At 50.0% G+C, this 15,449-nt stretch overlaps 1 protein-coding gene across 3 annotated transcripts in view; it reads right to left on the bottom strand.

The window, feature by feature from the left end:
• PBX2 (PBX homeobox 2) overlaps positions 1-15,449 on the bottom strand; it is a 37,813-nt gene that overhangs the window by 4,275 nt on the left and 18,089 nt on the right. For 2 of the 3 annotated variants that reach the window (XM_082207423.1, XM_082207424.1), the window contains exons 3-7: positions 8,483-8,727; positions 6,650-6,840; positions 1,507-1,642; positions 1,097-1,241; positions 576-664 (exon numbers count right to left, since the gene is read on the bottom strand). In XM_082207423.1, the coding sequence (XP_082063549.1) occupies positions 576-664; positions 1,097-1,241; positions 1,507-1,642; positions 6,650-6,840; positions 8,483-8,727 (806 nt within the window). The remainder of the gene's footprint in view (positions 1-575; positions 665-1,096; positions 1,242-1,506; positions 1,643-6,649; positions 6,841-8,482; positions 8,728-15,449) is intronic. The other variant, XM_082207425.1, reaches the window with a different exon arrangement.

Below are 15,449 nucleotides of genomic sequence, written 5' to 3'. Positions count from 1 at the left end.
TGTCAACTGATTTACGACACTGTTTTGCTATGTAGAGTGTATTTTCCATTTTACGTCAATCTTTCCTCTCTCTTTTTTTCTACAGGGGACAGGGAAAGTTTGTTAAAATTGCCAATTTCCTCTAATTTTCTTCTCTTCATTTTTACAGAAAAATAAGACTTCTGCAAGTATTTTGGAAAGTGTTGTGTTTTGGGGGGTTGCAGACCCGGAAGTAACCCGTTCTAGCACTTCCGGGTTTCAGCGGTCCGCAACTCCAAAAAACGCAACCTGAAGCGTCTGTAACCCAAGGTATGACTGTACTGGGCCAAGGTCTTTTAGGGCTTTAAAGGTCAGCACCAACACTTTGAATTGTGTTGTGCTCGGAAATGTGCTGGGAGCCAATGTAGGTATTTCAGGACCGGTGTCATATAGTCTCGGCGGCCACTCCCAGTCACCACTCTAGCTGCCCCATTCTGGAGTAATTGTAGTTTCCGGGTCACCTCCAAAGGCAGCCCCACATAGAGCGCATTGCCGCAGTCCACGTGGGAGGTAACTAGAGCATGCCCCGAGCCGTCCCAGGAGGGAAAGGAACTGACCTGTGATGTGGGATACGAGTCTCCATTCAGACCCTGAAGGCCCATGAACATATCCCCAGAGCTGGAGAGGTTGAAGGAGCCGCCGGAGCCTGCCAGAAAACAGAGGAAGGGGCGGGAGCGAAAGACAGCAACAGGGTGACTGGGGGTGGAACGCACGGTTGCTTCGAGTTAAAGAAAAAGGTGAACACCAATGCAAAAGGCAACTAGCTGAAGAAGCAAGCCGAGACGACCTGCCTGCAGGAAGAAGCCTCGGCTACTCCAAGGCCGACAGGGGGGACGCAAACACGGGCGTGTGGGGGAGCGGGGTGTGAGGGGGCACCTCGCCGCTCTGCGCCCAGGAGGGGGCGCACGCACTGACCACGGGGGAGTGGGGCGGGGGGCGCTGGTGTTGGAGGGATCTCCTTCGGGAACTCCAGCGCATGTTGGAGGGGAGGGTTCCACGTTTCTCCAACCCCAGCGAGGAGGACTCCCGCACCAACATGGGGTGTGGCGGAGCTTTTTTCGGGGGGGAGGGGAGTTACCCGCGGAGGAGGGGGTGTTGGGGGAGTCGCCCCCACTCTGTGCGGCGCTGACAGCCGTTTTCACGGCGTAAATATTGGCTTCCTCTTGGAACTTGCCGATGTTCTTCTTATAGCGGATGCGCTTGTTCCCGAACCAGTTTGAGACCTGGAAGGAGGGAGGGAGGGAGGGGGGAAGTCCGGGGGGGGGGGAGGGAAGGTCAAACATGAAGGGATGGGAAGCAGGGAGGGAATGAGGGGGGGAAAAGAGGGGTGGGGAGGGAAGGGGAGGGGATTATGTATTGACAGGTCAGCCAAACAATGAGCTTTTCCTCCCCTCCCCAGCCAACCCTGTCCCATACTCAGGGGCCTCTCTAGCACAGCCTGGGGCCTGCCCCCCCCCACCGCACCCCCCCCAACACACACCCGGGTACCTGTGAGACTGTGATTCCACACTTCTTGGCAAGCTCCTCTTTGGCCTCTTCGCTGGGGTAAGGGTTGCTCAGGTGAGAGTAGAAATACTCATTGAGCACCTCCGTAGCCTGCTTGCTGAAATTGCGCCGCTTCCGCCTGCGAGCGAAAAAAAGGATGCGCAGGGTTGGCAGAGGCAGCAATTTGGGAAGAGGAAAAGAAAGGCAGTCAGGGTAAGCAGTGGGGTGGGTGTGCAGTATGTGGAATCCAGAATTATTGTTGTTCTTTATGAAATTTGCATTTCGCCCTATACCCGCGGGTATCGGGGTGGTGGAACCGAGCTATAGTGGTACCTCGGGTTAAGTAATTAACTCGTTCCGGAGGTCTGTACTTAACCTGAAACTGTTCTTAACCTGAAGCACCACTTTAGCTAATGGAGCCTCCTGCTGCCGCCACGCCGCCAGAGCACGATTTCTGTTCTCATCCTGAAGCAAAGTTCTTAACCTGAAGCACTATTTCTGGGTTAGCGGAGTCTGTAACCTGAAGCGTATGTAACCCGAGGTACCACTGTATTGTTATTTATTAAATTTGTACCCCACCCTTCCTTCAAAAGGAGCTCAGGATGCCAAGCGATGAAAACAATTCTGGGCCCCACATTTCTCTCCATAGGGTAGGACTCGAACCAATGGCTTCAAGTTACAAGGAAGGAGACTGCAACTAAACATCTGGAAAAACTTTCTGACGGTAAGAGCTGTTCGGCAGTGGAACGGACTCCCAAGAGAGGTGGTGAACTCTCCTTTATTGGAGGTTTTTAAGCAGAGGTTGGACGGCTATCTGCCATGGATGCTTCAGCTGAGATTCCTGCATTGCAGGGGGTTGGACTAGATGGCCTCGGGGTCCCTTCCAACTCTAAAATTCAATGATTCTAAAAGGCTCGTAGGAAGAGGAAGGCGCCACAACGGCAACAGAGACCGTGTCTGCCTGACATTTGATGGGAGGGAATTCCACAGGCCAGGTGCTGTCACCCTGAAGGCCTATATTGTGTAGTAGACTCCAGAGAAGGTGGCATCTGCAAGAGGCCCTCAAAAGGTTAGAGATGCGAGGAGAATTAGAGGCTGGGCTATATGCTCTGATAAAATGTGTGGCATCCCTCCTAGCGCTGTGCCACTTGACAAATTGCATGATTTGAACATCCCTTGTGTGTTTTGTTTATTGCCTGCTTTTGTTGGAAACTAACATGCAAAAGTCAATGTGTGTCAGGCCGGAGGCTTGGCCAGATACCAGGCCAGATACAAGTATACAGAGGTTTTGCAGGAGTGCTGAAACAGTCCACTGTCCACCCTTGGTGCGCCATTCAGCTTCTTCTGAATCAGATATTTCTATTTTATGTTTTAAGGAGACAGGAATCTAGCCCTTATGGCTATAACATCTTTCCTAAAAGTATGTTAGCAATGCCTGTTGAAATCCCAGCGGGGGAAACAGGGAACCACTGAGGTTGCCAGAGATTGGGGAACAGGTCTTCAGTGTTGTCCCTAGATCGTTGCCTCTCTCCCAGCAAATGTAGAATTATGCCGAGAAAAGGTAAAGATTCCAAACACAAACATTTACTCAATTTGCATAATTAATAAAGGTGGAGGAATTAAACTATAACCGATGCAAAATTTTAATTAATGAAGAGTGGACAGCTGCCCTAGAACTCATTCCCCTAACATGCTAGATTTCCACAGGTGGACTACTGCAATGCGCTCTACGTGGGTCTGCCTTTGAAGGTGACCCGGAAACTGCAATTAATCCAGAATGCAGCAGCTAGACTGGTGACTGGGAGTAGCCGCCGGAACCACATAACACCGGTCCTGAGAGATCTGCTTTGGCTCCCAGTACATTTCCGAGCACAATTCAAAGTGTTGATGCTGACCTTGAAAGCCCTAAACGGCCTTGATCCTGTATACCTGAAGGAGCGTCTCCACCCCCATCATTCAGCCCGGACACTGAGGTCCAGCGCCGAGGGCCTATCAGTGGTTCCCTAACTGCGAGAAGCCAAGTTGCAGGGAACCAGGCAGAGGGCCTTCTCGGTAGTGGCACCTGCCCTGTGGAACGCCCTCCCACCAGATGTGAAGGAAATAAGATAGTGGGTGTTTCAGGATTCCAGGTGGGCGGAAAGGGGTTCTATGCCACATGTTACTGCAGCACTGGTGGGCGGTAAGGAAATTTTACCATCAAGAAAAAAATGCATTGGTGGGCGGTAGGTATAAAAAGGTTGGCTACCCCTGGCTTTTCGATGGCTTTTCTGTGCAAAGTAAAATCCTCTCTAAGAATATAAAGGAAAGCCCTGCTGGGTCAAGCCACAAGTCTAGGGGAAGCCTAGACTGAGTGCTGCAGAGCTCTTCCCACCTGCGATTCCCGGCATCCACTATTCAGAGGCATACGCTACCTCTGACAATATTATTGATTTTTCCCCAATGAAAAATTCAGCATGGTGGAATGTTTTATCCTGCTGTTTTTCTCCCTTCTCTTGTATCAAATCATTCGCTTGGAGTCTTCTTTAAAAAACAAACGAAAAAAACTATTACACCCACAACCAAACACCACGAACTACTCTGGAAATACTTATTGAAAGGCAGTGTGCAACTTAAAAAAATTAACGAAATCAAGTTTCAGCAGTTCTGCTCGCCACAGCAAGCCTTCCTCCCAACTCTGAAGCTGTGGAAGGAATGGAAGTTTTGTGCTGACCCCTGCTCCTCTCTCCGGTTCCAAGGAAGGACGAGGACTGGGTTGGCAGCTGTACAGCCACAAGGGTCAAGCCAGCAGACCTTGATCTCTCTTTCCTACTCCTGAGTGTTGCTAACCAGCATGGCCTGAATCCCTTCCTGGTCTTTTTCACAGGGCAGAGAAGCAAAAGTAGCTCTGAACCCCTTATATAGGCAGCAGCTGCAGCTGGCATTCTTCCTGCCTCTCTTAAGCGAGATGTTAGGTGCTGGCGGGATGCAACAACCCACAACCAGCAGTGGCTTATGCCCATTCGGAGTGGTAGGGCAGAAGGCAAGGAGACCAACTCTAGGGGGCACCACAGTCAACTTATTCGTGTTTTGTCTCTGTCCTTCCTGCCAAGTTTGAAAAGAAGCAATGGCATAAGAAGGGCAGGCAGTGTTAGAAACTCAGTTATATAAAGGTAAAGGTAAAGGTAAAGGTAAAGGACCCCTGACAGTTAAGTCCAGTCGCAGACAACTCTGGGGTTGCAGCACTCATCTCGCTTTACTGGCAGAGGGAGCCGACGTTTGTCCGCAGATAGTTTTTCCGGGTCATGTAGCCAGCATGACTAAGTCACTTCTGGCGAAACCAGAACAGTGCACAGAAACGCTGTTTACCTTCCCTTCGGAGTGATACCTATTTCTCTACTTGCACTTTGACGTGCTTTCGAACGGCTAGGTTGGCAGGAGCAGGGACCAAGCAATGGGAGCTCACCCCGTCGGGGGGATTCGAACCACCAACCTTCTGATCGGCAAGCCCTAGGGTCAGTGGTTTAGACCACAGCGCCACCCACGTCCCTCAGTTATATAAGCTAGGTGCCAAATGGCTCCTTAAACCAGGGTTACAGTCGCCAAAACAGAATGCCTAGTTGCCATTTTTGGGGAAAGGTGGCTCCAAAGTCGTATTTCCCCATACAACTTTTTGGTTCCTGAAATCCGTTCTTGATTGCGCAGATAAAATACAGTGGATAGAACTCTACAGGAGGTGTTGCTAGTGTGAGAAAACAATCAAGATCCAAGGATCTCCGGGCAGGCATCTCCAGATGGGGAAGATGTCTGAAGCCATCGTGGAGCAAAGGTACCTTCACTTGGTCGCAAGTGGCTGGTAACCAGGTGCAAAATGCACCTGGCAAGTTTTGAATGCTGGTCTAGGGGGAATCAAGGCTGAGGTTGGTGGGACAGTGCCCCATCAGCACTAAGAGACCAGCCAACCACCCAACAGCACACTCCTCGCCTCTCTTTCCCGCAGGGGAGAACGCAAAGTGGGAAGGGAGGTTTCTTTAGCTAGCGCTGAACACAGGGACCCAGAACCCCTTTGCTGCGCACTAGATGAAGCCAGAATGCGTCCCACTTGCCTTTCCTGCAGCGAAGGTTTGTTTATTTATATAAAAAAAATTATATGCCACTGTGCCATAAAAATATACCTATCAAAGCAATGTATATAGCAATAAAAACTTAAAACCGTACAACAAAACCCATAAGTTAAAAACAGACATCAATTAACCACTGTGTAAGGATGTACAGTTGTACCTTGGAAGTCGAACGGAATCTGTTCAGAAGCCGCGTTGGATGTTCGGGTTCCAAAACGTTCGACTCGCAAGGCATTTGAGATCCAAGGTACGACTGTATTATTAATTGCCTCCCCTAGAAAACTCAGAGAGGTGGGCTTTCTTTGCCTGGTTGGTAGGCAGAGGTGGCTGGCTCCATCAAGCTGGCAGAAGGAACAGAACTTGGAAGCACCAATTTTTGACACGTCCAACAGAGCCAGCCAACCACTGTACTCCCTAGCAACAGCCACTGCAGAGCAGGGAATAGAAAAGAAGTGGGGCCAATCCATCGTCTCTGGTGAGAGACCAGCTTGCCTCAACTGTCATCTAGGGACAGCCATTCCCAGGAACTTCTATTCCGCTGGTCAGTGTGAGAACTTGTGAATTTAAGACCCTGTGCCTGAGGTTGTTTTCTCCCTCTCTCTCTCTTCCCTCTCCATCCCTTTCAGCCACTATGGGAGCCTTCCTGGCTAAGGTAAAGGGACCCCTGACCATTAGGTCCAGTCGTGGCCGACTCTGGGGTTGCGGCGCTCATCTCGCTTTACTGGCCGAGGGAGCTGGCGTACAGCTTCCGGGTCATGTGGCCAGCATGACTAAGCCGCTTCTGGCCAACCAGAGCAGCGCACAGAAACGCCGTTTACCTTCCCGCTGGAGCGGTACCTATTTATCTACTTGCACTTTGATGTGCTTTCGAACTGCTAGCTTGGCAGGAGCAGGGACCGAGCAACGGGAGCTCACCCCGTTGCGGGGATTCGAACCGCCAACCCTCTGATCAGCAGGCCCTCGGTTCTGTGGCTTAACCCACAGCGCCGCCCACGTTCCAAAGGTAAGGTAAAACAAAAAACCACTTCAGATATAGGTGAAGTAGTCACCTGGCATCGAGGAAGCGGGATCGCAGGATCATGACAGCCTCGCAGGTGCTTTGCTTCAGCTGCATCTGGATGGAGCTGAACTTCCGGTGGATGATGCTGACCATGCGCTCTATCTCCTTGGGCGACACGGGGCGTGTGCGGCTCTGCTCCCGAAGGAGGTTCATCACATGTGTCGTAAACTCGTTGCAGGCCTGACGAGGAGCAGGTGAGAAAGGGGAAGAGGCTGAGTAGCAGCTCCAATACACAAACCCAAGGAATATTAATACCCCCCCCCAAAAAAAAATCCCTGCCCCCAACTCCTAATGCAAATGTAGGGGACCTGTGCGCCACCCAGATTTTTTATTATGTATTTTTAGTTCTCATTTTGCATTTTTTACGTTGTGATCTGTCCCGTAATCTTCTGATGAAGGGTGGTATACAAATTTAATAAATAATAGCAATAATGGTAATCACATCCTTACCTGGTTATGACCTAGAAAGCCCTATCTGGTTTTATCCCAGGCTATCTGAAAGATCATATCTCTCTATATGACCCTGACCAGGTGATGAGATCCTTGGGTGAGCCCCTTCTCTTGATCCCACCAACGTTGGACTCATGCTTGGAGGTGGCGAGAGCGGAAACCTATTCTGGGCTGCTTCAATAGTATGGAATTCCCTCCCAAGCAGTGTTGGAAATTAGCTACCGGCATGGGTCCAATTGTGATGACATGGGAGCTTTCTGGGCACCAGGTGGGCAACTACCATTTAAAAAAACTCTGCCTTAAGTCCACAGTTAATACCATTTCCATTTCCACTGTGTGTGTTTCTCCTTTTGCATACTGGCTCAAGTGAATTGTTGGAAGAGCAGGCTACAATCAAGCAATGTAGTTGAGCTTATAGAATTGCAGAACTGGAAGGGACCCCAATGATCACCCATTTCAACCTCCTGGCAAATAGACATTTCATTGTGCTGAGCGTAACTTAGATTTGGTAATAGAACTCTAGCCCAATGGTTGCCATCAATTTGATTTGAACTGATTTTAGAATGAATTGATTTTAGAATGCTGTATTATTTTACTGTTGTTAGCCACTCTGAGCCTGGCTTCGGCTGGGGAGGGCAGGATACAGTGGTGCCTCGCAAGACGAAATTAATTCGTTCCGTGAGTTTTGTCGTCTTGCGATTTTTTTCGTCTTGCGAAGCACGGTGCCGGGAAAGTTTTGGAAAAGCTTCAAAAATCACCAGTCTTTAAAAACCTCAAAAAAGGCTACCACACCGCGTTCTATGAGTTGCTCCTCGAAGTCAAGTTGCAACTGTATTAACGGTGTTAAGAAAAAGGAAACAAACTTGCAAGACGTTTCCGTCTTGCGAAGCAAGCACATAGGGAAAATCGTCTTGCGAAGCAACTCAAAAAACCAAAAACCCTTTCGTCTTGCGAGTTTTTTGTCTTGCGAGGCATTCGTCTTGCGAGGTACCACTGTATGAATAAAATTTTATTTAATTATTATTTAAGGTGCCGTTTGGCACCTAGTTTATACATCTAAGTTTCCAACACTGCTCCCAAGAGAGGTTAGAAACGTCTGTCTCCCTCCTTGTTACGTATACGAAGAACTTCCTGTTCAGACAGGCCTTTGAAAACTGATGCGCCGCCAATCGGCCGCCAAACAAGCTGGATTTTAAACTGGCGCCCCCCAAACGTGTTTCAATGTGGTTCCAACTACGTGCTGTTAACTGGCTTGCTTTTGCATTTCATGATGGGTGTGCTTGGACATGGTGGAAGCCGCCGCGAGTCCCAACTTGGGAGAAACGCAGGGCAGGAATACAACATATATAACCAGCACCACCACCATCCTTACCTGCTCGTATTTCTCCAGCTCCGAGTGGTAGATCTGGCGGATCTGGGAGAGCTTGTTGCGGTAATCGGAGTGCTCAATGGAGTTATCTGGGGACACCCCCCCTGCCGCTGCGGCCGCTGCTGCCGCCGCCGCAGATCCACCCCCTTTCTCTGGGCCGGCCACCCCCTCGGCCAGCAGCATATTGTCCAAGCGCATCAGCTGGGGGTCCACCGGCTCCTCCTCCTGGGAGCTTCGGATGCTCAGTCCTAAAAAGGTAGACGGCAGGGGAAAGGAAGGAGTTAACGGTGGGGCGGCCATGTTCACACACACAGGCATTCCCAGCCCCCCCTTTCCTGCCCTTCCTTGGTGGGCTTCCCCTCCTCCCTCCCCCCTCCTGGTGCCTCCTTCCTCTTTTGTCGCTTGGCAGGAGACTAGGTCACCCCGAGGTCGTTGCCACGGCGACGGCGGGCCCAGAAAAGGGGTAGCAACTTTTGGCAGACAGACACAGAGATATGGGGGGGGGACGGACGGAGAGAGAAGAAAGAAGAAAGAAAGAGCAGAAAAGAGGCCCAAGGTTGAACCAAAGAAGCAACATATTGAGGATCCCAAGGAGAGAAAGGGAAAAAAATAGGGCCCCCTAACTCAACTCCCCCCCCCAGCACCACCTCCAATGTCAAAGCTGCCCCTCCGTTTGGAGACTGGCTCTGCTGTTTTGGCTTTGAATTGCCACCTGATCCGCATTTTCCACGGAGGAAAAAGAACCAAGACTCTGGCGGCACCCCAGACTTGGTTTATTATGGCACTGAGCTTTCAGGCCCTAATTGTTTTGCTAAGTTTCTCTAAGGCAGGGGTGGCAAGCTCAGTCCAGCCCACGGAGCGTTTCCTGCTCTCTCCCCATCCCAAAGACCCTACAAATGTTGGCGATGGGAGGCAAAGCCACACAAAAATTCAAGGAGGGTGGCCAGTCGTTCCACCCCCGCCCTGACCATTGATATGATCAAATATCAATCATTTGATAAGCAAAGAGGGGAGCAACAGCCCTCTTCCCGGCATGCGGCCCCTGGTGTCGCAAGACTCTTTGTTGATCTCGCATATATTTAGCAGCCGGGTGTCTTCACCGGCCAAAAACCGTCTGTAGGTCAGGCCGACCCGAAAACACAGCAGAGCAGCAGGGGGACAGTTTAATGTTTAAAAAAGGAGTAACACGGCTGCCAACAACAAAATCCGAAGCAAGAAACCAGCTTGCCTACTCCTGTCCCTTTAAGAGAACTTTGCTGGGCAGAAATCCATGGCCCAGCGCCAGACAGGATCTCCAGGCCTATAGCTGAGCCTCCAAGTCCTTTTAAAGAGACCAGCCACGTTCACACTGAATAGCTGAAGCACTCTCAGACCACTTTAAACACTCCCCAAGAAAGCTGGGAACTGTAGTTGGTTACTGGGAAGAGGGACAAGCCCTTAAACCACTCTGGGAATTGTGGCTCTGGGTTGCAGGAAGCCATGGCTGTTTAAAGTGGTAAATTCCCCTCCCAGAGTGGCTTAACAGCTCATCTCTCTTCCCAAGTACTGCTGGGAATTCTAGCTCTCAGCACCCGTAACCAACTACAGTTCCCAGGTTTCTTTGAGGGACGCCACGACTGTTTAATGTGGCATCTATTGCAGTGCTTTAAACGGATGGTGTTGGGGGGCTGCAGGCCCTAAATATGGCAAATGTGGCTTTCAGCAGTCAGTTGGCATAACGTAGTAAACTCACTTTTTTGGGGGGGGACACGACAAAGTGTCTGACAAACTGCAGAGATTAGGCGGTAGAGCAGGGGTCAGCAACCTTTTTCAGCCGTGGGCCAGTCCACTGTTCCTCAGATCATGTGGTGGGCCGGACTGTATTTTTTGGGAGGAAATGAACGAATTCCTATGCCCCACAAATAACCCAGAGATGCATTTTAAATAAATGCACACATTCTACTCATGTAAAAACATGCTGATTCCCGGACCGTCAGCAGGCCGGATTGAGAAGGCGATTGGGCTGCATCCAGCCCCCGGGCCTTAGATTGCCTATCCCTGTGGTGGAGTTACCAGACAGACCTTAGTGAGAAAAGCAATGAAAGCAACCACACCTGCTATTTTACACACCCCCCAACTCCCCCAGAGCCTCCCCTCCAATGCAAGAGGAAAAATAGGGGCTTGGAGCCAGAGAAAAATACACTCCATCTGGTCAGGCCTCAAAGTCCCATGTGAGCCACAAAAAAGGACAGAAGGAAATTGGGAGGCAAAGTGTTCTCTCCCATGGGGAGTGGGGCTCGAGATATTTTGATGCCCGAGGCCAATCAGCCCACCCCAATATGGCAAAGCTTCCCCCTCATACATATTACATATTAACATGGGGCAGGATTGGGGCGAGGCATCGGGAGGGCTTTCACGAAAACGACTAGCCATAGGCACAGTGGAAGAACGGTCAGCCACCATGGATAGTAGCCACTGGTAGCCTTAAGGTCAAGTTAAAGGGACCCCTGACCATTAGGTCTAGTCGTGGACGACTCTGGGGTTACAGCGCTCATCTCGCTTTATTGACCGAGGGAGCCGGCGTACAGTTTCCGGGTCCTGTGGCCAGCATGACTAAGCCGTTTCTGGCAAACCAGAGCAGCGCACGGAAAGGCCGTTTACCTTCCCGCCGGAGCGGTACCTATTTATCTACTTGCACTGGTGTGCTTTTGAACTGCTAGCTTGGCAGGAGCAGGGACCGAGCAACAGGAGCTAACCCCGTCGCAGGGATTCGAACCGCTGACCTTCTGACCAGCAAGTCCTAGGCTCTGTGGTTTAACCCACAGTGCCACCCGCGTCCCTTCTGGTAGCCCCTATAGAAGCATGAGGTGGGGGGAATGCACCACTGCTTGAAACACTGGAAAGCACATCTGTCAAATGCACTGGCAAAGGCCAGGGAAAACTGAACTCACCCCACGGGAGAAAATCCTGTTGCCAAGTACATGGGGTTTTTTTGTTCATTTTGTTCTTAACACAGTTCTAATAGGATTATTGGGATGCGGGTGGCGCTGTGGGTTAAACCACAGAGCCTAGGGCTTGCCAATCGGAATGTCGGCGGTTCAAATCCCCGCAACGGGGTTTGGTCCTGTTGTTCGGTCCCTACTCCTGCCAACCTAGCAGTTGGAAAGCACACAGTGCAAGTAGATAAATAGGCACGGCATTTCCGTGCGCTGCTCTGGTTCGCCAGAAGTGGCTTAGTCCTGCTGGCCACATGACCCGGAAGCTGTACGACGGCTCCCTCGGCCAGTAAAGCGAGATGAGCGCCGCAACCCCAGAGTCGTTCACGACTGGACCTAATGGTCAGGGGTCCCTTTACCTTTAGTAAGATTATAAAGAACTATACAACATATTATGCTGAATACAGCGACTTTAACCTGACAAGATGTAGAGAACAGCATTTTGAAAACTGCGCAGTTGTCCAGGATTTTCCCAAAACAAAACAGATAAATATCACTTGACTCGGGAAGAGAAAAAAAAAAGGACAAGCGTTGATCCTTCCGGCACCTCTCAGTTTAAGCTCCCAAAGTCTTGTTTTTACAGGACATTTGTGCACACCCCTGTGCCTTTCACCCAACCCTCTTTTCTGGTTGAAGAGGTTTGGTGGGTTTCTGAAGCAACACAAAAAATAAGTTTAACCAGTAGAAGAACCGGGAAGAGCGATCCAAGTTGCAAACCGCCTAGAACTCTTGCCAATAGAGCATTGCCTATGTATGCTCATGATAGCAGACCTTCAGGTGGTGTGGCACATTATAAGGAGAGAGAGAGAGAGAGAATATGCTTTGCATACAAAAGCACCCTAGGTCAAACCCCAGCATCTATGGCTAAAAGGCTCAGGGTGGAGGTGATGGGGAAAAACTTTTGCTTCAGATCCCAGAGAGCCACTGCCAGTCAAGAAGTGGCAATATTGGGCTAAACAGACAAATAGGCTTACCTGGCATAAGGTAGGTACTTTTATTGAAACAGTAGTTCACCCCTGTATTAATTGCTACTATAAAAGACCCAAATTCTGCTCCTTGAAAGTTCATTTCAGAGGGGAGTGAATTCGCTACTGTTTCCCTACAGATTTTTCCTCCGGCAGTGAAAACATATTTAAACTGGAGGAAGAGAAGGGGCGGGGAGGAATACCGTATTTTTCGCCCTATAGGACGCACCTAGATTTTTTTGGGGGGGGAAATAAAGGGGGGGATTATTATTTTTCCCCCCAGGCACGGGGCTGGGGCAGGGGAAGCCCGAGCTTCCCCCGACGCCAGCCCCCAGAACGGGACCCAGAGCGATGCCGAAGCTGTGTGCAGCTTTGGCATCGCTCTGGGAGCTTGCGGGGCTGGGGGAGGGGAAAGCCCTCCGCCAGCCTCCAAACCAGGTGGGGAGGCAGCGAGATGGCGCGCTGCGCCTCTCCCGCTGTCCCCCGAGTTTGCAGGGTTGGCGACAGGGAGGAGCAGGCTTCTCCCCCCCCCCCGCCAGCCTTTTAACCAAGTCGGGGGACAGCGGGAAAGGCGCGCTGCGCCTCCCGCTGTCCCCCGAGCTTGTGGGGCTGGCGGTGGGGCTCTCCTGAAGCCTGCATTCGCCCCATAGGACGCACACGCATTTCCCCTTCATTTTTGGAAGGGGAAACGTGCGTCCTATAGGGCGAATCCTTTTCTGCTAGTGTGCAGGAAGGTGAACAAGGATCAAAGTCCCACTCATATTCGGGGATGAATTTGCAAAAATAAGTAAATAAAGTTAGTAAGGGGGCTATCCAGCTACATCACGGAGTTATTTAAGTGCAAGGATTTTAATGGATCTGCCCCGAATTTGACTGATGTTAAACTATCACCCAGTGCATTTTAAGAGTGTTTATTGCGGCTGCTATTTTTATACCTCACTATAATCACAGCTGTGTTATCAACGCAGGACAAACAGGCATCCCTTTTGCAGCGAAGATTTATGAGCCTCTTGAGGCCCATTCTGGCATTCTAATCCTGGGGGAGATTACGACTGCCCCAAGGGAGAGTGGGGCACTAACTCTGCCCTCCCCTCGTCACTTTCCACCAGCTGAAGGCAAAATACCAGCAGCAGGGGGGAGATTGCTCTACTCATCTAGGTCCCACAATTTAGGATCCTGGACAGCCAGGGGACTAAATCAAGCAGAGAACCTACACAAGCAGAAAAAGGCTCTCCACTTCAGAAGTTAATACTCACAACTAGCAGAGGGCAATGAGAAGTGGGGAAGGTACAGGAAGGAGCATAGCTTAAGGGCAGAACGTTTGACTTGTGTGCAGAACATCCTAGGAAGTGTAAGAAACTCGGATACAGTGGTACCTCAGGTTACATATGCTTCAGGTTACAGACTCCACTAACCCAGAAATAGTATCTTGGGTTAAGAACTTTGCTTGAGGATGAGAACAGAAATCATGCTCCGGCAGTGCGGCGGCAGCAGGAGGCCCCATTTGCTAAAGTGGTGCTTCAGGTTAAGAACAGTTTCAGTTTAAGAACGGACCTCCAGAACGAATTAAGTACTTAACCCAAGGTACCACTGTACTCTCATCGCCAAATGGCACCTTAAACCTAAGTTACAATCGCCGCAATGGAATGTCTAGGTGCTATTATTATTACTATTATTATCATCATTTCTATACCACTTTATATTTTAAAGAACAAATCTCAAAGCGGTTTATGACACATTAAAACATCAAACAAAACAATCCAGAATAAAACAAATTCAAGCGTCAAGAAAAATATATTTCGCATCCTTCTCTAAGTGACATTTTGTTTCCCCCAGTCACCAGTCCAGCACCTAGAGATTTCCACGTGGTCGCAACTGGATCCGCACCCGTCACAAAACACGCCTAATTTCTAATTTTTAACACTGGTCCCAGGTTTGATCCCCAGCATCTCCCTTTCCTGCAACCCTGGAGAACCACTGCCATTCAGTGTAGACCTGCGGTTCCCAAATATTTCCCCTTAGAAATTGCTGAGGACCACTAAATGATTTTTCTGACTGTTATAGTAGCTGTAATGCACTGTGCTAGATGCTGCGTGGTTTTTAATGGAGTTAAGGTTCAAACTTTTATCTCCGGCCTCCCGTTAACTTGGCTTCCGATCTTCTCCACTTCTCTCAAGTGCTTCCTCCCCCTATTATTTATTATTTTTATTTATTGAATTTATATACTGCCCTGTACCCGGGGGTCTCAGGGCGGTTCACAGAATAAAATCAAGATATAAAACCACAAAATACCTAATAAAAATAAAAAACAACAACTCAATAGTCCCCCCCTCAAAAAAAAACAAAACAAAAAAAACTGCCACATTTTAAAAGGGCATAGGATCAATCAAAGGCCTGGTTAAAAAAGAACGTTTTTGCGTGGCACCTAAAGGTGTGTAATGAAGGTGCCAGGTGAACTTCCAGGGGGAGAGCATTCCACAGACAGGGAGCCACTGCAGAGAAGGCCCTGTTCTCGTGCTGCCACCCTCTGGACCTCTCAAGGAGGCGGCACACGAAGGAGGGCCTCAGATGATGATCTCAGGGTCACTTCCCCCTAGTCACTTCCGGGCCATCTTGTTCATCTTCCTGGAAGATTTCTGGATTCCAAGAATGATGAAGCAGCAGCAGAGCCCGCCATCCTTCACAGACACACTGTGGACCTCCTGAATCAAACTTGTGGACCACCGCTGGGCCGTGGCACACAGCGTGTGAACCCTGAGCTAGATGCACCAATGAACTAAGGCAGCAGCTTTTGCTCCTAGCGTGCTCCCTGCCTTTCCACCCATTGCATGGTGTTAGAACGCATGGTGTTAGAACACCAAAATCCCCCGTTCACAGTCCCCCAAGGTGAAGAGAGGATCAGCTATCCCATAATCCCGTACACCAGTTAAGAATGTATGCAGGGATGTTACTTTAGGTCTCTGCAATGTTTCCACTTGGTCCTAATAAAAGGTATTTCCCCTGCTGCTCCCTTTTTAAGAGGATGCTCTA

This window comes from Podarcis vaucheri (genome assembly GCF_965113315.1).
Source record: "Podarcis vaucheri genome assembly, chromosome: 2".
In the NCBI taxonomy this organism is placed as follows: Eukaryota; Metazoa; Chordata; class Lepidosauria; order Squamata; family Lacertidae; genus Podarcis; species Podarcis vaucheri.
Note: the sequence above shows the minus strand (reverse complement) of the source record. Positions and strands in the feature narration are given on the sequence as shown.